The following is a 14,439-nucleotide window of genomic DNA, read 5'->3' as shown; positions in this document are numbered from 1 at the left end:
CTATTGGCTAGCTCGCTAGCTTTCTATCTATTTGAGTTACTTCAGGGTTGGGTGAACGCTGGCGCATGTGGCTGCCGCTGCTCACCCACAGAAAAACAGATCCAGTGACTGTAAAGTGACCTTGAGAGTTTTGAAAAGTGCTTACAATTAAATGTATTATTATTATTATTATTATTATTATTAAGGATAACCAATTAAAATTGCTACGTTCTGTTGTTATATAGTAGTTGGTGCTTGGGACGTCCAGGAGTGTGGTATTCAAATCAAGAAGTACATGTTTTACTAATGTATTACTAAAATTTGCATATCCTCTCAATAAATAGCCTGGCAGAGGGCTATCGGTCATGAATAGCAGCATCCCCTACCGGCAGTAAATGACCATCTTCCTGTGTTCGAGCCTTCGTTCACAGTGTCTGACCGAACATCTCTGACAAGATGAAAATATTGATGAAATTATGAGAGATAATTGAAGAAATGAAGACGCTAAATGCTAATATCAAAGCCATGGAATTAAGATGGCAACCTTATGAAATGAAAATGTCCTACATCATGAGAGCATGTTATGTGATCTGCAAACTGGGTCATTTTGACCCCCCCTCTCCATCAAACACTCCCCACCCAACCAGTATCCATCCAACATTCTCCACCCAACCATCAGCGACAGTTGCCACGGCAACACTCACATTGAACGGTCAGGTAAGCTGATGCCGAGGGCGAGATGCCCAGGCTGTTGCTCGGGCTGCACGTGTATTTTCCAGCGTCCTCGGGCTTGACCCGGAAGATGATGAGGGTGCCGTCGATGAGGATGCGCACTCGCAGCTTCAGGTCACTACGTAGGGGACACGCATGTTGTCATTCGTGCAAACACGCTAACATGTGTGTAACATTCGAAGTTACGTGAAGAGCAGCAGAGAATCAAACAGACACATTTCCGTTAAACAGTAAAACAGAGTAAACAAAAAAAGTCAATTAATTTACAGCTATGATAATAATGTAGTATTTCAACATTACTTCTTAAAGTAGACGTTATCCTCCTCCCAGAACCAGGTGTAGGTCAAGTTGCCGGGATATGCTTCGGCTTGGCAGGTGAACAATGCATTCTGGGATATGTTGACAGTGACATTTTCTGGCGGGGAGACGATGAACGGTGGCCCTGAAACACAAGGAAGTACGCGATGAGAAGAAAGGAGCGCCAGCGCAGGGTGCCGATGCGTATGTGGAACTGCCGCAGCTTGGAATTGAAGCGGATTTACGTGGGACAGGAGATGTGAGACGATATCTATTCGTCAATGGATGCTACAGCTTTGTGTTTGATTTCAACATTTAGATTGTAGCAGACGCGTACAGTTCACTATGACATCCCTGATCCATTGGTGAAAAGGATGCTTTGATCCTTTTCTCTTTCATTTCGAACTGTTTCATACAACAAATATGGTGCTACTTAGCAAGATAGCTGGATAGCTAGATAGCTAGCTGGATAGCTTGATAGATAGCTTGATAGCGACCTAGATAGATAGCTATATAGATAGCTAGATAGCCAGATAGATACAGTGATAACTAAGCTTACAAACTTAATTGGTTCCCAGAAAGTGTAATGTGAAAAGTGTGTCTTCCAAACATAAATTCCCCATAGGAAACCATTAAAAATGAGATTAATCCGTTTCCAGGTCCCCATAAAACATTTTTTTTAACTAAATAAGCCTAAAAACTACACAAAATATACCTTATTTTATGTATAATAAATGTGATATTGTGTTGCAATTAAAGAAACAAACTGCATTGGATAATAAAGTCATTTTATTGACCTTTGTGGTGGTCATTGATGTAGTTGCTTCTTGATGATATCCGAGTGAAGTTGCCATGCTTTCTTGACGATAATACCCTCACACACTGTCCCCTGCTAGCTGCTTTTCATTAATCCAAATCAACAGAAGTTTTTCAACCTCTTTTATTGCCTGAGACCGTTGCTTAGACAAGACAGAAACACCCTTATCCACACATAGCAATGGCCGACTTAGCATACTGGTAGTGGGACGCTAAGTCACACAAACGCACACCTCGTTCGTGTTTTTCGATGATCTTTATTTTTTTTGTGTCCTTTTCGGCTTAACACTAGCCTGTGGTGGGGTATTTTTCGGTTCCAAAAAAAAGCAAAAGTATACACTCGATAACAAACCACATCTGCACTGAAAGAAAGTGGGTGTGGAAAACCAGTGGCGCTCCGTGTGTTTCCCGAGAAGTAATTTGTATGCCGAGATTATAGTCTCGCAAATTTAATGTTCGTAAGGTGAAAAGTTCGTAAGCTAAAGCATTCGTAAGATAGATGGACAGATAGACAGACAGACACAGGTTTTTCATAGCCACGAACACGACTTTCTAAGAGGGTTTCAACAGACTCGTACCTTGCACCAGGAGACGGGTAGTATGCAGAACTTTCCCCTGGTCGCTGTAGGCACGGCACGTATACGCCCCCCTGTCATCGCGAGTGATGCCGAGGACGGTCAGGCTTCCGTCGTGCACCTGACAAATAAATAAATAAACAAACTGAAATACAAGTAACATCTGACTTACAACCGAGTTCCGTTCCGACAAACGGTCGTAAGTCAAAACAGTCGTAAGTCGAAATCCATTCAAAATATTGAATAGAGACTCGGAAGCTAAATGACTGGCCTACTCCCCCCTCTGGTGCCATCACATGGTCGATTGCTGTGACAAACACGTTGCCGGCCTGCTAGCACGTTGCGGTGCCAGGCGGAGAGTTAACATTTTAAAAATGGGGTCTGCAGGTCATGGTCTTAAGTACGGGTGGTCGTAAGTCGAGCTGGTCGTAAGTCGGATGTTACCTGTATATGACAGTAGAAGTCATTTGAAGTGATTTTACAAATGATGGACACAACTTGTCCGGAGGCGTCGGTTGTCCTTTAACCTCACAACCTCCCTCAATAAATTACGCAACAGGTTGTGAGGATGCATCCATTCAGGTCACACACAGCTGTAGTCCAGTACATTAAGCAGTTAAGTGACACAAGAGCTAACCGTGTGGAAATTAGCAAAGAGACACCAAGTATTCTTCGTCTGACACATGTAGGGTCACATGATTTCATAACACGTCGCATTCGCCGCGCAGTGTGTATATGACAGGCTGGGAGTCAAAGTGTGAAGGAAACAGTGGAAAGCTGTAAAGTAGATATATCCCAAAGTGCAGACTAGCTTTCTATCTATTTGAGTTACTTCGGGGTTGAGTGAACGCTGGCGCATGTGGCTGCCGCTGCTCACCCACAGAAAAACCTTATCCTTTGACTGTAAAGTGACCTTGAGAGTTTTGAAAGGCGCTTATAGCGATCCATTGTCTAGCTGGCTAGCTATTTAGTTGTCTAGCTGGCTGGCTGTAAGCTATCTAGCTGGCTATCTATTTTCTATTAATTTGCTATCCATTAGCTAGCTAGATAGCTATTAGCTGTCTAGCTGACTGGCTGTAAGCTGTCTAGCTGGCTAGCTGTCTGGCTATTTATTAGCAATGTATTTGCTATCGATTAGCTAGCTAGCTTTCTATCTATTTGAGTTACTTCGGGGTTGAGTGAACGCTGGCGCATGTGGCTGCCGCTGCTCACCCACAGAAAAACTTCATCCTGTGACTGTAAAATGACTGAGACTTTGGAAAGGCGCTAATAAATGTAATGTATTATTATTGTACAATTATATTTGAATTACTGTTTAGAGAGTTAATGGCTTGGGGGAGGAAGCTTTTAAATGTCTGCTGGGTTTGGTGCGCATGGTTCGGTAGCGCCTGCCTGAGGGGGAGTCGCTGGAAAAGGTGGTGGGCAGGGTGCGGAGGGTCATATTGGCATTTTGGAAAGGATTTGAAGTGGAAAACCTCATTATACTGTCTGAGTCTATGCGAAGGTAACATCGCTTTTTAGATCAAGCTACAAATCACCCGCAGGACAACGACATGTACGATGTTTTGTTTAACAGCTTCATTGTATGGACTCTTTTCACTGCGCACATAAATAAAGCAATAAAGTTAAGTAAAGCCAGCATCATGACGATGACAACACCCTTGCGTTCTCTGCAGCCCTGTCTGACACATTCCTGCATTTCTCTGGCAAGTCTCTGTGGAAGCGAGAGCATGCTGGTGAGCAAACACGGCAGCACACAATTGCATGGACGGACACACACATACACACACACACACACACACATGCGCGCACACACACACACACACACACGAGGAAAAACTACAAAAAGCAAAATAAATGTAATTCAAACAAACTAAATGAAATGAAAAATTAAAACAAATAAAAATAAAAAAAGCATATTGTACATTAATAATAATAATAAATATTTTGTATTATTTTTGTTTTGTTTTTTCTTACCGAATACTTAGCGTTTGTGGCAAGCTCTTCCCCCTCCCGTAGCCAGCTGATTATGGGCTTGGGGTTTCCCTGGGCAGAGCAGCTGAGCAGGATGCTGCCACCTTCCTTTGCCTCCACATACTGCGGCGGCGTCGATGTAAAAATTGGCGGTGCTGTCGGGGAATAAAAAAATGGGCAAAAGTTAATCGAATGCGTTCACAGCAAACTATTTGCTGGCAAACTTGATATGGTAGATAGCAGTGGCAGGGCCGTGGATGTCACACCTAGGCCTTCAGTAGTGCGTCCACGAGAGGATGTCGTTAGCCATGAAATAACGTGTGACTTGAAGAAACTTAAGAAATACTGTCATTAAACTGTTTGAATTTTTACTATGAACGTGTGGATTCATGATAACCTCATAAAATTGCAATATTATTTGCTATTGTTATTCATAAAATAAGGTAGATTTTGTATAGTTTTAAGGCTTAGAAAATTTTATTTTATGGGGACCTGGGAACGGATTATTCCCATTTTAATGGTTTCCTATGGGAAATTAATTTTTGGGATACACACTTTTCACCTTACACACTGTCTGGGAACCAATTAAGTTCGTAAATCAAGGTTTCACTGTACTCTGGTAAAGTACAATTTTGTACAGCTCTATTTATCTCAATGAAACACATTGCATTTTCTGTAGGGGATTGGAACAGATTAATGATTTTCCTACTTCGTTCAATGGAGACAATGTTTTGAGGTATCATGGAATGAAATTAACTAGTAAATCAAGGTCCCTGTGGATTAATTATTCCCATGGTTGCTCAAATACATTAATTCCACTCCTTATAAGGGTATGCAAATAAGCCTGCATCTTCTCCATTAAGATCAAAATGGCAGTCAATGCCCATGACACCATTTTTTTTTCATTCTCACGTTGAGTGCTGTCTTGATGTCTGCAAAGCTGAGTGATGCGTGAAAAGCACAGTGAAGGGAAGCACCAGCCAGACTAGACAAGACGAAGAGGAAGAGGAGGAGGGAAGGAGGTAGACCGGAGGGAGAATGGCTTCACTGTCCTTTTTCGGGCACAAGGCCTCGCCATCTGACACCTGCCACTGAGTGGGCACTAATGCGCCGTCCGCTTGGCAGGAAGCGAAGGCCACCAAACAGGAACTCCAAAGGAGGTGTGTGAATATGTGTGTGTGTGTGTATATGTGCCTGCGCATGTGTAAACAGGCAAAAAAAAAAAAGCCAACAGCGAGGCACACACCTGCTTCTTGAACAGCACTTTCACCCGCCACTTGTTTGATGTGGGCACTGTGAACGGACACCAGCATTGTAATATTTTCTTTCAGGGGTCTTTAGAGGGATTCCAACTGGATTTAAAGTGCTTTGAGGCAATTCCATGGCATTGCCGCTGCTCTGTTGCCTTTCTAATTGCAGCCATTTTTTTTTTTTTAATCTTCAGTAAAATGTTTGATTTAATAGTTAGAGATGAGGCGGTGCGGATTTTTTTCCTTGAAAAGTTGTACAGTGATACCTTGGCTTACTAATTTAATTGGTTCCCAGACAGAGTGTGTAAGGCGAAAAGTGTGTATCCCAAAAATTAATTTCCCATAGGAAACTATTAAAACGAGAATAATCCGTTCCCAGGTCCCCATAAAACATAATTTTCTACTTTCTAATTTTTAAAACTGCACAAAATATATTATTATTTTCAAATTGCAGCCACACTCGCCAGCGTCCACTCAACCCAATGGCTAATTATTATTATTATTATTATGACGGATGTTATTCGTAGCTGTTGAAAGGCCTGAAAATAGCGATGCTCTCTGGAGCAGAATATTGAGCTTGAATACTGATAAGGCAAAGCGACAGAGGTGCAGTGTGCCCCTCACAATAACAAGACATTCAGAAAAGCACCCAGGTGATGCCGGGCGCAACAATCTGACCTATTCACTCCCCTATACGGAGGCTCGTGCGGAAACAGTCGCGATTACTGTGACGCATCCTAATGCCATAAAAGGAAAAGAAAAAAAAACATCAACATGTCTTACTATGGTGTCATTATGCAGGGTTGCAGGCTTTATAAATGGACTTCGACAGCAGTGGCTCCTTACCCCTGGGCCGGTTCTGATCCGTGGGTCTTTAAGTACCAGGTCGCACAGAAAGAACTAAGATTACTGTATTTTCCAGGTGTATAAGGCGCACCCGAAAGCCTTAATTTTCTTCAAAATATGACCCTGCGCCTTATACACAGGTGCGCCTTATCTGTAAAGTCATATTGAGCTACAACAGGTCTCGCAAATACTGTTAGCAACCACAGACTCCGGCTGCTACTATAGCACCTTATAATGTGGTGTGACTTATATGTGGAAAACTTTATTTATTTATAGACATCATACCTTAGCTTACAAACTTAATTAGTTCCCAGAAAGTGTGTGTAACCAGTCAACCAACGGGCCACATTTTTGTCTTGAACTTTGAAAAAAAAACGAGTGAACCACTGTTACATGAAGAAAGAAAGACAAATGATTGAGATACGCCTTAAAAAAAATCTCGATTTCAACGATGTTAAAGCTGTGGAGTAGACTGTATTAAAAGTGGCCGAATATCCCTTGTGCCTCACCAGCTAACATTAATGTTCTAATGGAGAGAGTAGGCCGAATGATACTTGAAGACTCACCATTGACCGTGAGGTGCACCCAGCTGCCGTTGTGGAAGGTGTCGTACTGTTGTTCCAGCATGAGGACTCTGCACTCGTACCAACCCTGGTCCTCCGAGCGAACCGGCTCGATCTGCAGGGAGGCTTTCCCGTGCAGCGAGGCTCGACCTATGGAGATATGGGAAATGCAAGACAAGAGTTGTCATGAAAACATATGTCCGTGGACTGGGTCATAGGTTATGTCACGGTTCACAGGCAGGACTCCTGTGCGGTTCAGAGTGGGATCGATTGCTGCTTAGTGATTGCGGGTGATTATGGTTAGTCTGCCTTTCACCTACAGATAGCTTAAAAAAAGACGGTGACTGTGCACAGTTTCAGGTGTAGTCTGCCTTTTGGACACAGTCAGCAAGACGAGCCTGCAGATGACCACCACCCAGAAAAAGATGTAGTCTGGTTTTAGAACACAGTCATCGGAGTCCACTCAGGCTTTCAAACGGCCCCTGAAGTTGTAGCATAATGTGCAAATAATCTATTTTACAGTTCAAATAAACACATGATGTTGGCTGACTTGCCGGAAAAAGGGGCAGTTGCTTTGTAGGTAATTCCGGGAGGCTACAATCTAATACAGTGGTCCTTAATCTTCACCAAACCCCACCAGTTTCATTTGCTCATTCATTGAACCTTTCTTTCAATGACTGTGCCCACTAACTGCAGACTAGACTGAGGGGAGGACCTCTGCGGCGGTGGATCCACCGAACCCTTGGGAACGACTCACCGAACCCCTCGGGTTCAATCAAACCCATGATTATAAAGTATCTGTTTGGCCTTCCGCATCAAAGTCCATCTCAAATCTCATACCATCTGAAAGAAGACATGCGCCCCCAACTCCTTCACTGTTCAAAATAAATTGGAATTCAAACAACAGCAAACCACAAGGGAACACGTTGAACAAAGTGAGGCTGCCCAAATCGACTGCCTCTAGACTGTCTAGCAGCTTCAGGCCTGCTGCTCACGCGGATGCCTTTGACAGCCAAACAGACAAAAACATTCGCTTCTGTCAGGTCTGAAAGGTGTTCTGAAATAGGCATCTTTGTAACATCTGATGTAGAAAGCCTCTATCTATGATCCGTTTGTTGTACCTTGGAGTCAAGGCTGCCCGTGTGCTTTTGCGGAATTATACTTTATGTGACGCCTAGATGAGTTGACTGCGGGATCGCCGCTGTCACCTGAGTGGATTTTTGTTGTTGTTAGCAGCAAATCGATGGAGTCACGGTGAGAAAGGTAGTGCAGAGACTACAGTCTTGCACGAAAAGAAAGGATGTTTGTTTGAAAAAAAAAAACAGGTCTATTTTTGGGCAGCCCAATGAGCGGCTGAGTCAGGGTGGGTAGTGTCTTTTGAAGATTAAGTGAGTCGGTGCTGCTCAAGTGAATCGCAATGCATCTTGATCATCTTTTTTAGGCCAAATAAGCCAACCTTTTTGGGGGCTTCACATCCGTCAAAATGTATAACAGAAAATTGACTTGTTAAATGTTATGTTACTTTTAATTGGCTGGTGGGGCAATAGGAGGCGTCGTCTGCCTTTCACCAGCAACCAGACTACTAATGACAGAGTATAGCTGGGAGAGACTACAGTGATGGTTGGTGTATCGCTCTTTCCTAGAATCAACTGGTGCCCGATACTGGAAGTCTTTCATCTGCAGACCCTTTAAAAGACTTGATCTGCAATTGGAACCCAGAATCGCTCAAACCCAAACACAGAACAACCGTTAATGGCCAGGTTACGAGTCATTTGGGCCACTGTGTGAAAATCCCCACAGAAAAAGAGGACAAATGAGACAAAAAAGAGGAATCATCTAGAACAGTGGTTCTTAATCTGGATTCGATCGAACCCTAGGTGTTCGGTGAGTCGGTCTCAGGGGTTCGGTGGATCCTCCGCCACAGAGGTCCACCCCCTAGTCTAGTCTGCAGTTAGTAGGCACAGTCATTGGAAGAAGGGTTCGGTGAATGAGCATATGAAACTGATGGCGTTCGGAGCCTCGAATCAGATTAAGAACCACTGATCAAGAATCTAAAGACAGGACTTGTCACACCATAAGCAAGAATCTTAGCCATAGATCAAGTGACCACAGAATATCGTTCATAGAGAAAAAGTAAAAATTACTTAAAAGCAGGCTCTTTTACATTCACTCATAACTATCAGTCCTGCTTCAAAACTTCATTTTGCATCTATAGGCCACGATTTAGCTGCACACATCATTCCTAACATCAGGGATCTGTTGTCGAAAGATATGATCTTCTCACGCTGGCAGCTTGGCCAGGAGCCTGAGAATCACACGCTAAAAATCTCACAAGCTGCGTGGCTGTATTCTTGATGGAGTCTTTGCTTTGAGTTGGTACAAAAATAGATGTTGTTAAATGCTGTAATTTCCATATAGCCGCGGGAAAAAAACCACACGCGGTAATGAAGAGGAGATAATATGGTCTGCGAGGGGGTATGCAAAGTCTATCGTTTCGGAAGAAGAGATCTTTTCATTGGGGATGATTTGCATCCAAAGTGCGGTGACCTTGAGCATGCATATAAACAAATGAACACACAACTGCCCAGATGCCATGTTTATGTGACTGGTTATGTGTCTTAATATGTGTTGCTGTTTTGGTTAGCAATTGAGTTCAAATAGTTGATGAACATATTTACTAAAGCCCAATTAAAAGAACAGACGAAGACTCGGAACCAGAAAGATTGTCCCTACTGCCGGCAGGAGACGCAGTCATTCATGACATACGTCTTGAATTCTGCAACCTTCTGCAAAGCTATTTATTGAGAGTACATGCAAATTAAAATGATACATTAGTAAAACATAGTTTTCTTGATTAGAATACCACACCTCTTGAGTTCTAAGCACGAACAGCTGTAGGCAATAAAACATTGTGTTTCCATGAACTGATAAATTTGTAACCTGGCTAATGACCTCTTGCTGTGAAGGAGTTTGAAGTCATAAATTACTTCTGTGATAAGGAGTTTCCCAAGTCCTAAATTCTGTTCCAGGCCAGATCTCCTAGATCAGGGGTGTCAAAATCATTTTTTGCCGCGGGCCACATTGTAGTTATGGTTTCCTCTCGAGGGCCGTTATGAATTTGGGGAAACCATTAGAATGTTTAAATACCTTCAAATATTACATATAGAGCACACAGCAAATTAATGAATAACTCGTTTTCAAATCTGAAGTCAAGAATAATGACTTTTATTGTGGTTGACATCCAAAAATATGAAATTTTGGCTCAGATTTTAGCAACCATCATGGAATTTAAAAGTTTGATTTTTCTTTCGCGGGCCGAAAAAAATGATGTGGCGGGCCGGATTTGGCCCGCGGGCCTTGACTTTGACACCTGTGTCCTAGATGAAGCTGACAGTTTAACTTGCTGTGTCTGTTGACCAGGTTGTCTGTGCTTCAATTGTATATTGAGTCACAAGTGTTGACTAAGCATATAACAGCATGAAACTTTTAAATATGATAACAATCTTATTCGGTGTAATCTCTATCACTTATGTAGAAAATAAAGTTTCCTTGCTTTCCCTTGTATTTTTCTTATGACGCGTGTCATGGCAAAGAATGGCTACGTCTACTTTCTTTGCTCACCAGTGTATTCCGGGTCCACATGGGGAGGGTAGAAGCGGAAGTTGATGAAGAAAGGAATAGGCACTCCGAACTTGAACCACTCCACCACGTAGGGGGGCTGCTGGCCATCCAGGGGAGGGGAGACGTCGCACCCCAGGATCACGCTCTCTCCGGCGCGTGCCGTCACAAACCGAGGCTCCTCTCTCACTCCGTGGACACCTGAGGATGTAATTAGGCGCTTCTATCAACAAATTGACTCCGATGCATTAAAATCACATTCGTTTTATTGCACATAGACAATAAAAGAGGCGCGGAGTCGAGTGGACAGTGCCGTACAACTGCCGAAAGCTTCCATTAATCGAAGATTGCTGCCACTGGGCCTGACCGTGGCCTACCTCAGCAAAACGCTCACTCAACAAATGGATTTTCTCCAGTTTGCCAATCCCCTGGACCACATAATCAAGGGACACGGATTTTTCACTCCGGATGAAGGAAATAGTCATTCATTAGCAGAATAATGCTGATGAGATGATAATTGGGATCAGTCCAAGCCATCAATCTATTCGTTTTGACAAAAAGATATAAGTGGACATAAGTACGGTCATTACAGACACATGGTCATTACACGCCGAGTCGCTAATTCTCAATGCGACATTGGCTACAAACCCTATTTTAAAGCTCTGATTTAGACAGGAAACCCTTGTTTGAAACCACAGTCTTGATTTCAAACATAATCATTCTTTCCAACTAATCTAGTTTTGAAACCATTTAAAAGTTGTCTTCAAATACTAATTCTAAATCCCAACCCAGGCTGTGAACGTTAATTTTAAACCTTAACTGTTGTTTCTAAACTACAGTGATACCTCGGTTTACGAACCCCTTGTCTTAAAAACTTACCTGTTTACGAACGTTACATTTATGAAAATTTTACCTTGGCATACGAACTTTACCTTGGCATAAGAACTTTTTTTCGTACACGGAGCTGCCTCAATGAGTGATGTGTCGTTCGCGACCGAGCCCGTTCTTCTCACAAAAAAATTGCAGTTCTCCGCCCCCAGTCTTCGGTTAAAGCCACGTGATTGGTCAAGAACGCAGCAGAGGGGGGGTGGTTTAAACATTAAAGTGACCGGCAGACGACAGTGAGAGAGTTTCAACATTGATAGATCAAAGACAGAGTGTAGACTGCAAGGTTAAAATATCCCATCAATCAGGCTCCACAAACAACCCGCACAAGCCATCTGTCCACTTGATGCAAAAAGCTATCAACCCAGCTAAAAAGAACACAATTGATGAGGAACTAGATAAAACTATCTCAAAGAAAGCACCTACAAGGGATCATTCCTCAAGATGGTGAAAGAAGAAGGTTACATTCCTCATGAAGTGTTTAATGCTGACGAAACCGGCCACTCCATTCCATCAAGCCATCAACGACCATCACAAAGGTAAATAAAACCACTTTATTATACAGTAGTAGAGTACAGTTTATTTATTTAATTATAATACCATAGCACATTTATTATACTTAAAATATGGTATATTTTGTGTAGTTTTAAGGCTTAGAAAATTAGAAAGTAGAAATTTATGTTTTATGAGGACCTGGGAACGGATTATTCTCATTTTAATGGTTTCCGATGGGAAATTAATTTTTGGGATACGCACTTTTCGCCTTACACACTCTGTCGGGAAAACAATTAAGTTCGTAAGCCAAGGTATCACTGTACCTTTAAAATGCTAACTCATTTGGAGACCTCGAACTACTCTTAAAACCATCATTTCCAACCCTAACTCTTGTTGGAGACCATAAATTGGGTGTAAAATACACAATCTTTACCAAAATGTAAGTTAAGCTACGTCAGGGGTTTAAAAAAGAAAAGCAGAATGTGATGTGTGATGGCAATTACGTGACAAGGAATAGTGGAAAGAAAGTGAAATGACCCAGAGTCTTGTTTTTGACAAATTGAAAACAAAGACCACGCGTTTTCTCCACTTGCTTTCCACTATAAACCAAAGCTCGGATTCCATCTCTGAACGACCATATGGTTCACTTAGTGAGTGTGTTTATCATTTTAATCGGCATGATCCTGTCACAGAGATAATCCATTTTAGGTCGTTTCAGCCGGTGCGAATTCTGCTCTGAGAAAGACGCAGATCAAATCAAATTATGTATTATTTTTTTCAGATTCAGCTGATGGAATCTGCTCTGCTATTATGCCTCTTGGCCAAAAGAGGGATATAAATAAAGCTATAGTGTATTACTTTGTACAAATATCAATCTAGTAGGGTACCAACACCTAATTAACTCTATGTTTAACAATTTTAATCCGAAAAAAATCATTCAAGCTGGATTTTTGGTAAAAGTTCGTAAACTAAAGGATTTCGTAAACCGAGGTATCACTGTATGAGACAAGGACAAAGTATGAAGTGGCTTGATGTTTAACATCTGCTCACTGTCAACTCCGCTTCACTTATAAAGCAGCACAAAGCCAAAAAGGTGGATGATTGTCTCCAAGCGTATTTTGAGGTGAATGTCCCGGCACGTACAGTCATACCCCTCGACCAAATGGCTGCAGAAAGACTCTCTCAAGGGCGTGCAACCACCGGGCTGGATGGGCCACTGACAGAGAGGTAATTGAATGCCAGAGTGCATGGCTGAAGGTCACATCAGGGAATGTGTGGTGTGTGTAAACATATGAAAGGGATAATAGCGCTTAGTTCCAGCTTCAGCTGCTGTTAAAGTGCTAAATTAACCAATATAGATGTACAGTGATACCTAAGCTTACGAACGCTTTAGCTTACGAACTTTTCGCCTTATGAATATTTAAAGCACAACTGACGTCACTTTTTTGTTTTTTTAACTGACACCAGAAAAACGTTTTATAGCATCCAAAATACCCAAAACACGCAGTATGATATTTTAGTCAAATGCAAAACACCAATAAAAATGACTTAAAGTGTCCAAAATCTGCAAAAAATTGAGCTGCGAATTGGGCATTTTCAGGAAGTCCCGCCCCCAGTTCATGACGTCACACCAAGACGTCTTGCATTGCTAGTGAATCAAAACAATGGCTTCAGATTCGAAGAATATGCTTTCTTGTTACACATCCAGTTATGAATATGATTCAAATAGTTCTGAAGAGGAAAGCATACATGTTTGCAATCGATTAAATAATTTATTCCATGCCATTTTGAGGCAACATTGGGGGGAAATGTCTCACCCAAAAAGAGGCAGAAAATGGCAACTTCCAGTGGCCACCTCCATTTCCACAGGCTGATAAATGCCTTATATCGCGCTTGGACGCCCTCTTCTGGCCTTCTGGCGGCTTTTGGGTGCAACACAAGGTCCCCAGACCAAACAAGTCCAGCAAAATACATTGACGTGATGGAAGGACCGCTACAATGCGTCTTTTTTTACGGTGAATGGCGGTCCTTTAGTGACGTCACGTACGGACTCGTCACCAACTGAAAAACAAGACTTCCTGAATATTCAACGCGAGTCTTAAAACGTAAAATATAGCTATATGCAGGGGAATCTTTGTAAAATACACTCAGTAGAAGTCATTTGAAGCCATTTTACAAATTATGGACACAACTTGTCCGAAGACTTCGGTTGTCCTTTAAATTCACGACAATATAATCTTGGCATAGTTGAAAAGTATATTTTATGGAAACCCGGGAACGGATTATTCCCATTTTAATGGTTTCCTATGGGATTTTTTTTTTTTTTTTTTTAGATACACACTTTTCGCCTTACACACTCTGTCTGGGAACCAATTAAGTTCTTAAGTTGAGGTCTCACTGTATTACTTT

At 42.1% G+C, this 14,439-nt stretch overlaps 1 protein-coding gene across 4 annotated transcripts in view; it reads right to left on the bottom strand.

The window, feature by feature from the left end:
• Positions 1-14,439, bottom strand: part of igsf9ba (immunoglobulin superfamily, member 9Ba) — a 41,123-nt gene that overhangs the window by 24,957 nt on the left and 1,727 nt on the right. For all 4 annotated transcript variants that reach the window (XM_089013719.1, XM_089013716.1, XM_089013717.1 and 1 more), the window contains exons 2-7: positions 10,654-10,851; positions 7,036-7,182; positions 4,377-4,528; positions 2,403-2,520; positions 1,012-1,153; positions 684-829 (exon numbers count right to left, since the gene is read on the bottom strand). In XM_089013719.1, the coding sequence (XP_088869845.1) occupies positions 684-829; positions 1,012-1,153; positions 2,403-2,520; positions 4,377-4,528; positions 7,036-7,096 (619 nt within the window). In that variant the 5' untranslated portion in view covers positions 7,097-7,182; positions 10,654-10,851. The remainder of the gene's footprint in view (positions 1-683; positions 830-1,011; positions 1,154-2,402; positions 2,521-4,376; positions 4,529-7,035; positions 7,183-10,653; positions 10,852-14,439) is intronic.

This window comes from Hippocampus bargibanti, linkage group LG14 (genome assembly GCF_051943395.1).
Source record: "Hippocampus bargibanti isolate YZ-2025 linkage group LG14, ASM5194339v1, whole genome shotgun sequence".
Classification (NCBI taxonomy): Eukaryota; Metazoa; Chordata; class Actinopteri; order Syngnathiformes; family Syngnathidae; genus Hippocampus; species Hippocampus bargibanti.
Note: the sequence above shows the minus strand (reverse complement) of the source record. Positions and strands in the feature narration are given on the sequence as shown.